This window comes from Dermochelys coriacea, chromosome 2 (assembly GCF_009764565.3).
Source record: "Dermochelys coriacea isolate rDerCor1 chromosome 2, rDerCor1.pri.v4, whole genome shotgun sequence".
Lineage (NCBI taxonomy): Eukaryota > Metazoa > Chordata > Testudines > Dermochelyidae > Dermochelys > Dermochelys coriacea.
Genome location: NC_050069.1, coordinates 40279630 through 40293122, shown reverse-complemented (window position 1 = coordinate 40293122; position 13493 = coordinate 40279630). Strand labels below are relative to the sequence as shown.

Below are 13493 nucleotides of genomic sequence, written 5' to 3'. Positions count from 1 at the left end.
CTTGGGGAAGAGGGTGGGCAGTTGCACAGCGGCTGCAGCGGTGGTCTGTGCTCATGCTGCTTTTCCTCCAGTTCAACCATACGCCGGAACATATCAGTTTGATCCTCCAGTAGCTTCAGCATTGCCTCCTGCCTCCTTTCATCACGCTGCCGCCACCTATCATCTTGCTCCTGCCACCTCTCCTTGCGTTCATTTTCTGCTTTCCTGGACTCTGCAATTGTCTGCCTCCACGCATTCTGCTGAGCTCTTTCAGTGCGGGAGAACTGTATGAGCTCAGAGAACATTTCATCGCGAGTGCGGTTTTTTTGCCTTCTTATCTGCACTAGCCTCTTGGATGGAGATGATAGAGGGAGCATTGAAACATTTGCTGTTGAGGGAGGAAAAAAAGGGAGAGTAGTATTTTAAGACACATTTTAGAGAACAATGGGTAGACTCTTTCACGATGAATGGTTTCAAACAGCAGCGCCCTCCTTTCCCATTTCAAGCACTCGTTGGGTTGGCTATTTCATGGTGAATGGTTTGAAACCATTTCAGAGTGAATAGTTTCAAACAGCCGCACCCTCCTTTCCTATACCAAGCACCCATTGGGTTGGCCATTTAAAAGGAGGGGCTGCGGTTTTCGGGTTAACGTCCAGCACAAACCCAACTAAACCACACCCCCGCACCCAGTTCGCTGGGATGATCGCTTCACCCCTCCTCCCACCACGTGACTAGTATCAAGGAAGATCCCTGCCAGCCAAAGGCAAACAGCTTAGCGTGAACGCCCTGCCACCGCATGGCTAAAAGCTTGGATGATTTCTTTTCAGCCACAGGCAAATAGCCCATCAGGAACTGCCACCTCTGAATGTCCCATTAATAAAATTACCCTATTTCAACCAGGTGATCATGAATAATATCACTCTCCTGAGGATAACACAGAGAGATAAAGAATGGATGTTGCTTGAATGCCAGCAAACACCGGGATCATACGCTGCCATGCTTTGTTATGCAATGATTCCAGACTACGTGCTACTGGCCTGGTGTGGTTAAGTGTCCTACCATGAAGGACGGAATAAGGCTGCCCTCCCCAGAAATCTTTTGCAAAGGCTTTGGGAGTACATCCAGGAGAGCTTCATTGAGATGTCTGTGGAGAATTTCCGCTCCATCCCCAGACACGTTAACAGACTTTTGAAGCAACTGTACTGGCCGTGATTGCATCCCAAGTCTTCAGGGCAAATTAATCATTAAACATGCTTGCTTTTAAACCATGTATTATATTTAGAAAGGTACAGTCACCAGAGGTGCCTTCTCTGGCTTCACGGTCTGGGAGGGTATTGGCTCCAGGGTGATAAACAGTTCCTGGCTGTCGGGGAGAACAGTTTCATCCTCCGCCTCATCATCATCTTCCTCGTCCCAAAAATCCTCATCCCTGTTGCGTGAGACTCCCCCCCTCCCCCTTGCAGGAGTCCACGTATGGGGTGGGGTAGTGGTAGGGGCACCACCTAGAATTGCATGCAGCTCATAATAGAAGAGGCATGTCTGGGGTTCTGACCCAGAGTGGCCATTTGCCTGTTTGGTTTTTTGGCAGCCTTGCCTGAACTCCTTAATTTTCATGCGGCACTGCTGCAGGTCCCTGTTATAGCCTCTGTCCTTCATTCCCTTGGAGATTTTTTTCAAATATTTTGGCATTTTGTCTTTTGGAATGGAGTTCTGATAGCATGGCTTCGTCTCCCTATACAGCGATCAGATCCAGTACCTCCCGTTCGGTCCATGCTGGAGCTCTTTTGTGATTCTGGGACTGCATGGTCCCTCTACTGATGAGCTCTGCATGGTCACGCCACGCTGTCCAAACAGGAAATGAAATTCAAAAGTTTCTGGTGCTTTACCTGTGTACCTTGCTAGTGCATCTGAGTTGAAAGTGCTGTCCAGAGCAGTCACAATGGAGCACTCTGGTATAGCTCCCAGAGGCCAATACCGTCGAATTGCATCCACATTACCCCAAATTTGACCTGGTGATGTCAATTTCAGCGCTAATCCCCTCATGGGGGGAGGAATACAGAAATCAATTTTAAGAGCCCTTTAAATCGACAAAAATGGTTTTGTCGTGTGGATGGGTGCAGGGTTAAATCAATCTAACGCTGCTAAATTCGACCTAAACTCGTAGTGTAGACCAGGGCTTAGTATTTAGACTTCTTTCATTTGTATGCAAGCACTTATGAAATTTGTCAATATTTACTTGTCTGCCTTCATGTGATGTAATTGAATGGGACTCTTTTTCGTTGCACTGTTTCTCTTCAGCTCCTAGCTGTACTTTATCAACTTCTAGCCTCTCCTCTTCACTAGGATATAGAGAAACCCCATTAATAGTTCATTAATAGATCTTCCCTAAAGATTACCTCTGACCAAACCATATGCTGCTCTGCACCTGTCAGCTTTCTCCAGCCCATAGTTTAAAAACTTCTCTACAATCCTTTTCAATTTTACATGCCAGCAGTCTTGGTTTAGGTGGAGTCCATCATTCCAGCATCAGCTCCTCTTTTCCTAAAAGGATCCCCAGTTCCTAATAAACCTAAAACTCTCCTCCCTACACCATTGTGTCATCTATCCATTGAGACTCTGCAGTTTTAGCTGTCTAACTGGCCCTGTATGTGGAACTGCAAGCATTTCAGAGAATGCTACAATGGAGGTCTTGGACATCAATCTATTACCTCAAAGCTTAAATTTGGCCTCCAGGACCTCTCTCCTACTTTTCCCTACGTCATTGGTACCTGTCTGTACCACAACCACCGGCTTCTACCCAGCACTGCACCTGTCTCTTTAGATATCTTCGAAGATCCGCAATCTTTGCATCTGGCTGGCAATTCATCATGCGATTCTCCCAATCATCACAAACCAGTTATCTGTATTTCTAATAATCAAATCCTCCATTACTATTGGCATTCTCTTCCTAACAACTGGGATTCCTTCCCCCCAGAGGGGTATCCTCACTGTGAGAGGATACCATGACATCATCTGGAAGGAGGGTCTCAACTATGGGATCGTTTCCCTCCACTCCAATTTGATGTTCTCCTTCCCTGAAACTTTCATCCTCCTTGACAGCACAGAGGCTGTCAGACTGGAGGTGGGGCCACTTTACTGTGTCCCGAAAAGTCTCATCATGTACCTCTTTGTGTCCCTTGGTTCCTCCAGTTCAGCCACTCTCTGGTCTCAAGAGCCCATACTCTGCCTTTGAGGGCCATGAGTTGCTTGTGCCTAATGCACGCATAAGCTACCTACCCACAAGGCAGGTAATCTTACATGCTGCATTCATTGCAATAAACTGGATAGCCTCCTCTCTGCGACTGGACTTCTGCCTGCATTCTTTTTACTCCTGCAGATTTTTTTGCTTTTTTGTTTTGCCAAAGGTGGTTCTTCAAGTGTGTGTCTTCCTCTGTGTGTGTTCCATTCATGGAGTGCATGTGCCCCAAGCACCTGAGACTGGAAAATGTTTTGTTTACAATGTGCATTGCTTTGCAAATGCACCCTACTCTCCATACTCCCAGTCAAGAGTATAAGGCATGGTGAGGACTTACCACCTCTGCAGTTCCTTTCTTCCACCTGTGGTCTGAGATGGAACTTGTCTAGTGTCTGTAGCTTTACTTGGTGTTCTTTTGTTTTATTAGTTTTAAATAGTTGCAAATAGAACTTTGTTAGCTTAGTTTTAGTTTTAGCTAAGCCTCTTACAGAGATTCTTGGGTGCCCTCCATCTCTGGGTACTGGGTACCTAGCATGCCCACAGCCCCAGGTTTCAAGAACTGGGTCCTTTGTCTTTGGACCCTCATAGCCAGTTACAGCCCTGACATATATTTCTGTTGCCTCAGAAAAGCACATATTGCCTCCAACTGTAGCATCTGTGAGACTTCCAGTAGCCAAACTCATCAATCCTGTGAGTTCAGACTTCAAACATTCCTGATGGATTGCTTGATGAGACAAGAGTCCAACCCCAGCCTGTGCCCTTTTGAACACAGTTGTCTCCAGCTCCAGGACCCCTGTAAGCAGAGTTAAGAACTCTAGCAGAAAATGGGAAACACAAAGAGGATAAGAATTAACACCTCCACAACAACATATGTGAGAAACCCACTTCTAAATCCTCAAAGAAAAGGACTTTTTCCCTGACCCACTCAGTCAAGTAAGGCTATGCATTCCAGTACGGGTGTGTCAGGAGTTGAGTACTCATCCCTCAGCACTGAAAACCAAAAAGGTTCAGAGGCTGCTATCTACTAAAGTAGCGGTACTGGGACTGTCGTTGGTACCAGTGAGGAAAAGGAGAATTGGATGCCTCCCTCACTGATGGTACCGATCGACCTGGAGAAGGAATCACTGGTACTGAGAACCACTGCCTGACCAAAACTAGGACCCTGGGGAGAGTATATGAGGCTTGGAAACAATTCCTGCCACTTATCTAGAACCTCTCACCTCACAGGGTCCTAGAGTTTAGGATCCAGCCTGAGCCTGGAAGTCTACACTGCAGGTTTTTAATTGCAGTGCAGACATAACCTGAGAGTGTTCACGAAGGTATTATCAGGAGAGTTTCTGCATCTGTGTCATGAGGACATATTAGTGTTCCCTTACCAGGACAACTGGTTGCTCACAGGGAAGTCATGCTAGGAAGTTCAGGTAACAACTCTATTCTTGGCCTTTTACAATAATTAGGACTCTGAGTAAGTGCAGAAAAGTCCACTATAACCCCATACAGACTATAGACTCTATTGGAACAACTCTGCACTCGGATACTGCCAGGAAATACCTAATTCATGACTGGTTCCAGGCTATGATGATGCTCATCATATCAATGCTGTGGGAGCCCCCAAACAATAGTGAGATTCTGTCTCACCCTCCTAAGCCACATTTTCTCATGTACATGTGAGAGACCTTGGGGGAAACTTTATCTTCAATGTCTTCAGGCTTGGTTACAGACAGCCTCAGTCCCAGACAGACACGGTCTAAAGAGGTTGATTTTGCTCCCCAACAGGATACTAGCCTCACTCACCTACTGGAAAAATATGGAGACAATAGATTCATAGATACTAAGGTCAGAAGGGACCATTCTGATCATCTAGTCCGACCTCCTGCACAGCGCAGGCCACAGAATCTCACCTACCCACTCCTGCGAAAAACCTCACCCAGGTCTGAGCTATTGAAGTCCTTAAATCATGGTTTAAAGACTTCAAGGAGCAGAGAAGCCTCCCTCAAGTCAACCATGCCCCATGCTACAGAGGAAGGCGAAAAACCTCCAGGGCCTCTCCAATCTGCCCTGGAGGAAAATTCCTTCCCCACCCCAAATATGACAATCAGCTAAACCCTGAGCATATGGGCAAGATTCACCAGCCAGATACTACAGAAAATTCTTTCCTGGGTAACTCAGATCCCATCCATCTAATATCCCATCTCAGGGGATTTGGCCTATTTACCCTGAATATTTAAAGATCAATTACTTACCAAAATCCCATTATCCCATCATACCATCTCCTCCATAAACTTATCAAGTAGAATCTTAAAACCAGATAGATCTTTTGCCCCCACTGTTTCCCTTGGAAGGCTATTCCAAAACTTCACTCCTCTGATGGTTAAAAACCTTCGTCTGATTTCAAGTCTAAACTTCCTGGTGGCCAGTTTATACCCATTTGTTCTTGTGTCCACATTGGTGCTGAGCTGAAATAATTCAATATATGTAGGGATTCTGTTCATCTCTCCTCCACCCACCAAAAGTTGATTACAGATGCCTCTCTGTTAGGTCGGGGGAGCCCACCTAGATGAGCACGTATCCCAAGGTACTCTGTGACCAAATGCTATACAGCAAAATGAAAGAGATTTCCCACATGGTGTCAGCATCATCAGTGATCCCCAGAGGGTTCGGGGAGATCCCAACTATGTTGGACTATTTCCTTTCTCTGAAAATGTTTGGATTGTCGTTCAGCTCCTTTCAGGTACACTTAGCAGCTATTACTGCCTTTCAACCCTGGTGGACAACTATGCAATAGTCACCCATCTGGTCTCCATGAGGTTATTTAAAGGCCTTTTCAGAGCCATTTCTCCAGTACTGAAATCAGCCCCAGTATGGGATGGCAATCTAGTTCTATTTGCATTAACAAATCCCCCATTTGAAACTTTGTCCTCATATGCTTTCAGTCATCTATCCATGAATATTGCCTTTCTTGTCACAATTATCTCAACGAGGAGAGTGGAAGAACTGGGAGCCCTTATGGCAGACCCTCTATATACAGTCTTCCATAGGATAACGTTTCCTTAAGATTACATCCCAAGTTTGTTCGAAAGGTGAGCTCAGAGTTCTACCTGAACCATGTCATCCTCTTTACCTGTCTTATAGTCAAAGCCACATGTCAGAAAGAAAAACATGAAGTTCCACACTTTGGAAGCCCGATGACTGGGCTTCCTACCTAGAGAAAACAACATTCCTCAGGAAATCCCCTAAACTATTTGTCTCCTTGGCTGAATGTATGGGAGGAGAAGCTGTCTCCTCATGGAGACTTGCTACATGGATTTCGGGCTACATCTTGCTTTGCTATAAATAGACTTCAATCCTCCCCCACAAGATGGGAAGGTACATTTTACTAGGGCTCAGGCAGCCTCTGTAGCTTTCCTGCAACATATCCCTGTTCTCAAGATATGTAGGGCAGCAATGTTAGCTTTGTGAGACATTATGCCTTGATGCTAGCTTCGACAGCAGGGGCCCCCTTTGGCAAAGTATTTCTTCAGCCGGTGGGTACAGCCAAGTTCCTTGCACCCTCCTCCTTAGTGAATACTGCTTGTGAGTCATCTTGAGTGAAATACATGTAGCAACTACCACTTGAGAAAGAAAGAATGATTACTACCTTATACAGTAATTGGAGTTCTTTGGGATGTGTGGTCCCTATGGGTATGTCTACACTGCAGCTGGGGTGAACCTCCCAGTCATGGGAGACATTAGTGGGGCTTGTGCTAGTTCACTAAAAATAGGTGTGTGGATGTTGCTGTACCATCAGAGGCTCAGGCTAGTTGCCTGAGCTCAAGCCCAGCCTACCCCCTAGATCCAATCTTGGGTAGCTAGCCTGACCCTCTATCAGTGATGCAATGTCCACACTGCTATTTTTAGCGTACTAGATTAAGCCCCACTAGTATGAGTCTGTTTACCCAAGGTGGGAGGCTTGCTCCGAACTGCAGTGTCAACATACCTTATATGTATTCCACCACCACCTCTCCTTCCCTTGAGCTTTGGATCCTTATCCGTAGAATATTCCTTCTAGAAGAGGAACTGGAGTGTGATTGTCTGCACTGCCCTTAAATCCTCAGCTTGGAGCATAAGGAGTAGGGACATTGCTAACAAAAATATTTTGGTCTCAGGCACCACAGTTGCATACACACCTTGAGTGGAATACACACAGGGACCACTCATTATGAAGAACTCCAGTTACTGTATAAGGTAGGTACCCATTCTTTATAAGTCCCCTTCTCATAAATACTCTCATATATATAAAGATTTGCCGGATCAGGGCCTAAGTCTGGAAATGATAACGTTGTGGTTGCTGGGGTAATCTTTACATTGTCCTTTGTGCACATGCATAACAATGTGTTCTTTAATCAAATGCTCTTTTTTCCCCATTGCCTCATTTAGTGCACATATTGGATGATGGTCTGTGTGTAAGACAAATATTCTGAATTTATTTAACTATTTTGTGGTCCCCTACCCCATTCACTGCACATTCTCCAAGCCCACATTTAGACTCTGCCTCATTCACTACATGCCCTCCACTTTATGGAATGGATGAGACTAGGGTTCAAAGTGTGTATGTTGGATGATGTGTGATGAAATTGGCAGGGGATCACACACTGAACAATAAGAATAAAAATTAAACATTGAACAGCGGCCACAATTGAACAAGATTCCATCCAGGCTGCACAATGAATATGATGCTGGGCATCATAAGGCATATTCAGAAAGAGGCAGAATAATGAAGTGCAGACAGCTTTAATTTTGGCATTTCAAGACTTTTGAGAGCTTCGCTTTGCAACCTTAACAATATTTTTACATATTTTTGTATGGAATAATATTGCACAATTTTACATCCTTTGGAGTCTGCCTTATTCCATATTCATCTTCATAAAACTGACAAAAGCAGAATTACACCCACTCACATGATGGTGATTGTGGCTCAGGCTTTCATGCTGCTCTGACCTTCAGACTGTAGACCTTATAGGTCATAAATGATTCACAAAAGCCACTGTAGTGTTAATTTCTTAATTTTGTTGCCATGCCATGCACTCAATATCCTAAAACAACTTTTTTTAAAGCAAATAATCTGGTCACTTCTAAGTGCTTTTTCCTAAACTTTCAGAGGCTCTAATCCAGGGGTAGGCAAACTTTTTGGCCTGAGGGGCACATCTGGATATAAAAACTGTATGGCGGGCTATGAATGCTCACAAAATTGGTGGGAGGGGTTGCGGGCTCTGGGGTAGGGCTGGGGATGAGGGGTTTGGGGTGCAGGAGAGTGCTGGGGTAGGGGGGCTGGGGGCAGGGGGGATTCAGGGGTGCAGGTTTGGGCAGCACTTACCTCAAGCAGCTCCCGGAAGCAGCGGCATGTCCCTCCTCCAGCTCCTATGTGGAGGTGCAGCCAGGTGGCTCTGCATGCTGCCCCATCTTCAGGCACCACCCCTGCAGCTCCCGGAAGCAGCAGCATGCCCCCTATGACTCCAACACGGAGGCGCAGCACCGGCCAGGCGGCTCTGTGTGCTGCCCTGTCCACAGGCGCCGCCCCTGCAGCTCCCTTTGGCCATGGTTCCCAGCCAGTGGGAGCTGTGGGAAGTGACGCTGGGGGTGGGGGCAACATGTGGAGAGAAACCTGGCTGCCCCTATGTGTAGGAGCCGCGCGACAAACCCCTGAACCCGCTCCCTGGCTGGAGCTCGAGAGCCGAATTAAAAGGCCTGATGGGCCGAATGCGGCCCACGGACCGCAGTTTGCCCACCTTGATTCCATTAGTGTGTTGTTGTGTCAGTTTAAATAAATTAATCTGGTTTTGAGTCATAGGGTTGCAGAAAACAACTCAAAAGACAGCACTAGTGTCTGTAGCCCTGAAACCAAAATATTTTCAAAGTGATTGCTTTTCAAAATTGGTGAAAATATTTACTTTTATGCTGCATCTACACTTGGAGTTGGGGCTGTGATTCCTATGGAGTCCAGGCAGGTTTGTACTTGAGACGGCTAGCCCGTGCGACTGTTCACAGCTGCCTGTGCTACTGTGACTATACTATTTTTAATGCATGAGCTCAGTGAGAGCTAGCATAAGTATGTCTGCGTGAGCTAGGAATCACACCCCAAGCTCCAAGTGTAGAGATAGCCTGGGTCTTAAACCTTTAGTTGCTAAGTTTTACTCCACAAGTAATACTTAAAGTGGAGTTAATCAGATCTTGAAAATAAATATGTATAATGGAAAATCTGATCATTAAATCCTGCTGTCATGGACAGTGCTTCTATAACCTGTGCTGTTATTCATTCACTTTACTAATAATTTTAAATGCTATACAAAATGAAACCAAAAGGCACTAACAATTTATTTGTGTTTAGTGAAGGGCCTTGGGGGTTGCCCGCTTTCCCGGCTTTATTTAAGCAAAAATCATAAACATCAGATTTTGAATTTTTTTTTACCAGATGTTCAAGAATAGAAGATGGAAAATAAAATTACATGAACAGCATCTGATACCTATAAATTCACAGTAGGATAACCAAGAAATCTGATTCTTTAGAATGGCAGACTATATTTTGTCTGTGGATGGCAGCCTTAAATTATCATATACTTACTGAACTTGTTAGATGTAAACAAAGGACTAAGTGTTTTACTATTGAATTACTATGTATTGATTTGGGGCTAAATTCTGATATTCTTATTCCCTTGAAACCAATTGGAGTTTTCCATGAATAATGTCATCAGGGTTTGACTCTTTTCATTTTGTTTTTCAATTTTGTTCTTTGTTCTTTCAATTTTGTGCTAACAAATTATTCTAAAAACATGAAATACCTGCAATCTGCAAATTTCCATTTCATGCATAATTCATTAATTCTGAGTGGAGTTATGTGTTTTGATTTATTTTTGAGAAAGAAACGGATTAGCTCAACAACCGCCAGCAGTTACTCTTCGTTAATCATCAATTTATTTCTAATTTTGAAGAGATTACTGAACCTAATGATAATTATATATCTACCGCAAAGTTTAAGAAGTGTTGTCAATGCTAGGAACAAAAGGAGATTTCACACTGATGTTGGCCCTTTTTTAATTATTAACAATATGTGGGAATGCTCAAACAGTTCCCTTGCAAAAGTTGCCACCAGGAAGGTAAATAGAAACCACTTCCTTTTTAAGAAACAGAAGCTACTTAAATGTAATAAACTGTATTTCAAAATATCAGCAAATTAAAATGCATCTTCACCATGCTCTCTGCAGAGTTGGATTCTAATATAACTTTGGGGTTATGTCTCTTTTTTGCATGAAAGTTGAGTATTTTTTCTATTTTTATATATATATTCTTGAAAAATATTTTCTCTTGCCTAACAGAACTTAGATTTTCTTTTTGATCTGAAAGATGTATTTCCTTCTGGTCCCTAATTTTAGCAATTTTGTTCATTGTGACCCAGTCTCTGACTGCTGACATAGATGTCACCTGCTGAGATAGTTTTCTATACTTACACCAACCAGCTCCATTTAATATAATATCCACTTAATATGGGAAAGAACTCTTAGCCTTAGTGAAAGTTGAAACTCTGTTTCCAACTTCTCAGCTCTGGGACACACTGGTAACAAATTTCTTCACTGGATTATTTGTGATCATGGATATGCACATGGCAATGACACCCATCCCTTCACGCTCTCTGCTTCTGCCTTTCTTATGAGCAATGGGATACTGAAATTTTCAGAAATCCTGCTTTTGTAGGGCACCAGTTCTTTAAACTATCCACTAGTCTCTTGACCAACCATTTTTTAAATTTTTTGGGGGGAGTTTCCAAGAATGTACTGTTTGGGCCTGTCTAAGTATCTCACTAAACTCCCAGAAATGATTAGACTATCACTCATGTTATCAGATCATTCATTTTTAAAATTGGAAAGTTTTGTTGTTTCTTTTGCTAGTGGAGAGTCAGCCCCAGTTAATAATATACAACTTAATCAGTCTGAAGTGTGTTATTCTCAATTATGTGGAAACAAGTATGAAAATCTGAATGTAATAGTTTTTAAATAACACTGTTTAATGATTGTGGTTAGTTACAGTAATTAAAGTAATAATTAAATAAGTATCACAGAATATCAGAGATAAACTTTACGAAAATAAATTTCAGTTATAGACAGAAAAAATATCATTGTTTGATTATTACTCTTAATGTAGGGAGACATAAATGCAATTCATCTACTGTTAACAAAAAACTGTGTGTCAAAAAGTTATATGACCTGCTCATTTTAAGTCTTGAATCTTCAAAAGAAAAACTCAGATGAATTAAGAAGCTTTTTACCAAACTCCAGCACTTCACCTCTTAAGAAGTAACTGTAGCATAATCTTTGAGTCTTCATCACACATTCACACGCAGAAAATCAAGTACTGTTTTATATCAAATATAGATTGACAACAATGTTTTCCTGCATCTGTTCTGCCCACATAAGAAGCCAGCTTCGTAGCCTGGATGTGTCCTGAGGCTGAAATTTCTTATAAATATAAGAATTTTTTATAATGGCAGCTGGGTATGGTATCCAGCTGTGGATCTGCTTATGTATTGTTTGCAGTATTCTCTGGACTTGTTTTATATAGTATATGGCAATATGTTGTCATACAAATGTCATGATTAATGCTTATTTACGAAAGCTTGTGTAAATATCTAAGAACTGAGTCAAACAATGTGCAAGTTAAACAGTATGTTTTCTGAATATTGGAATGACATATCCCAGGAGGCTATTGAGTTGGATAGTGGATGTTCTTTCTGCATATATAGAACAGTTTCATGTGTAGCATGGAATCATCATTTTAATATTGTTAAAACGGAGTCTCTCTTACATTGTTTATACTTTATAACATTCATATTTCTTTTTTCTTGTGAGTTTGCCTTTTCACAAGAATCAACTAAAAGGGCAGTCAGTATCTCTGTGTGAGATAATCCATTTTACTAATGAAAATTTTACAAGACCAGATTTATGACTTATATTTTTATGAACTACGTATTGTAGTTTAATTTTCTACTATATGTTTAGACAAGCAGTGCTTTCCGAGCGAAACCACTATGTTGTAATTGTTGTTAATTCATTTTATAGCAGTATAGTCTCTTTTTAGGATGTTATACATTGTAAAAATTTATCTCTGATATCTAGTTTAAATCTCACTGAAGGATTTTGATGGTTGTGATGGATTTTCCTACACTTAATTGTGAAGAACTCCATCTATTTTTTCTTCTTTAGGTACAGCTTCTGTATGAACTGGCTGACATCATGAGCAAAGTCTGGAATAAGATTCAGAAGAGAGGTATGCTGTATCAATCTTCTGTCTACACGGAGTCCATGACAGGGCCTGCTCCTCCTACCTCTCCAATTAAAAGTAGTATTGGGACAGCTCCACCAGATATCAGCACATATAGCCCCTCTGCTGACTTTGGAACCACTACAGAGGTAAGTGTTTCTGGGGGAAAAAAAATCCAATGAAGGACAATCTGCAAAATGTGGCAAGTGACCAATTAAGAATCACAAAGATAAAATAAGAGTAACAGTATTCCTACATACTGTAGTTTTGATTATAATCCTCTAAACATGTACTACTCTAAATTTGCGGAAACCAGGAGGAGGAAGGAAGGAAAATGGTTACAATATTGCTGCCATATTAATTATATAACTAGCTCATTGCCATTAGATGAATCTTGATTCTTTTAAACTATAAGTAGGCCTCTATCAAATTCACAGTCCATTTTGGTTAATTTCACCGTTGTAGGATTTTAAAAATAGTAAATGTCACCATTTTAGATATTTAAATTTAAATTTGAAATTTCATGGTGTTGTAATTGTAGGGGTCCTGATAGAATAAGGAGTTGTGTGGGAGTCGCAAGGTTATTGTAGGAGGGGTTGTGGTACTGCTACTTTTACTTCTGTGCAGCTGCTGGCGGTGGTGCTGCCTTCAGAGCTGGGTAGTTGGATAGTGGCGGCTGCTGGCAAGGAGCCCCGCACTGAAAGCAGACCAGCAGCACAGAAGTAAGGATGGCATTGTATGGTATTGCCACCCTTACTTCTGCACTGATGCCTGCAGAGCTGGACCCTCAGTCAGCAGCCACCCCTCTTTGGCCGCCCAGTTCTGAAAGCAGCAGCACAGAAATAAAGGGTGGCATGGTATGGTATTGTCACCCTTACTTTTACACTGCTGCTGGTGGGGCACTCCTTTCAGAGCTGGGCGCCAAGCCAACAGCCACCGCTCTCTGGCCACCCAGCTCTGAAGGCAGCGCAGAAGTAAAGGTTGCAATATC

General features: G+C 42.7%; 1 protein-coding gene across 12 annotated transcripts in view; it reads left to right on the top strand.

The window, feature by feature from the left end:
- The window catches only part of VPS13B (vacuolar protein sorting 13 homolog B), a 921736-nt gene that overhangs the window by 526226 nt on the left and 382017 nt on the right, over positions 1-13493 (top strand). For all 12 annotated transcript variants that reach the window (XM_038388370.2, XM_038388367.2, XM_038388371.2 and 9 more), the window contains exon 25: positions 12445-12651. In XM_038388370.2, the coding sequence (XP_038244298.1) occupies positions 12445-12651 (207 nt within the window). The remainder of the gene's footprint in view (positions 1-12444; positions 12652-13493) is intronic.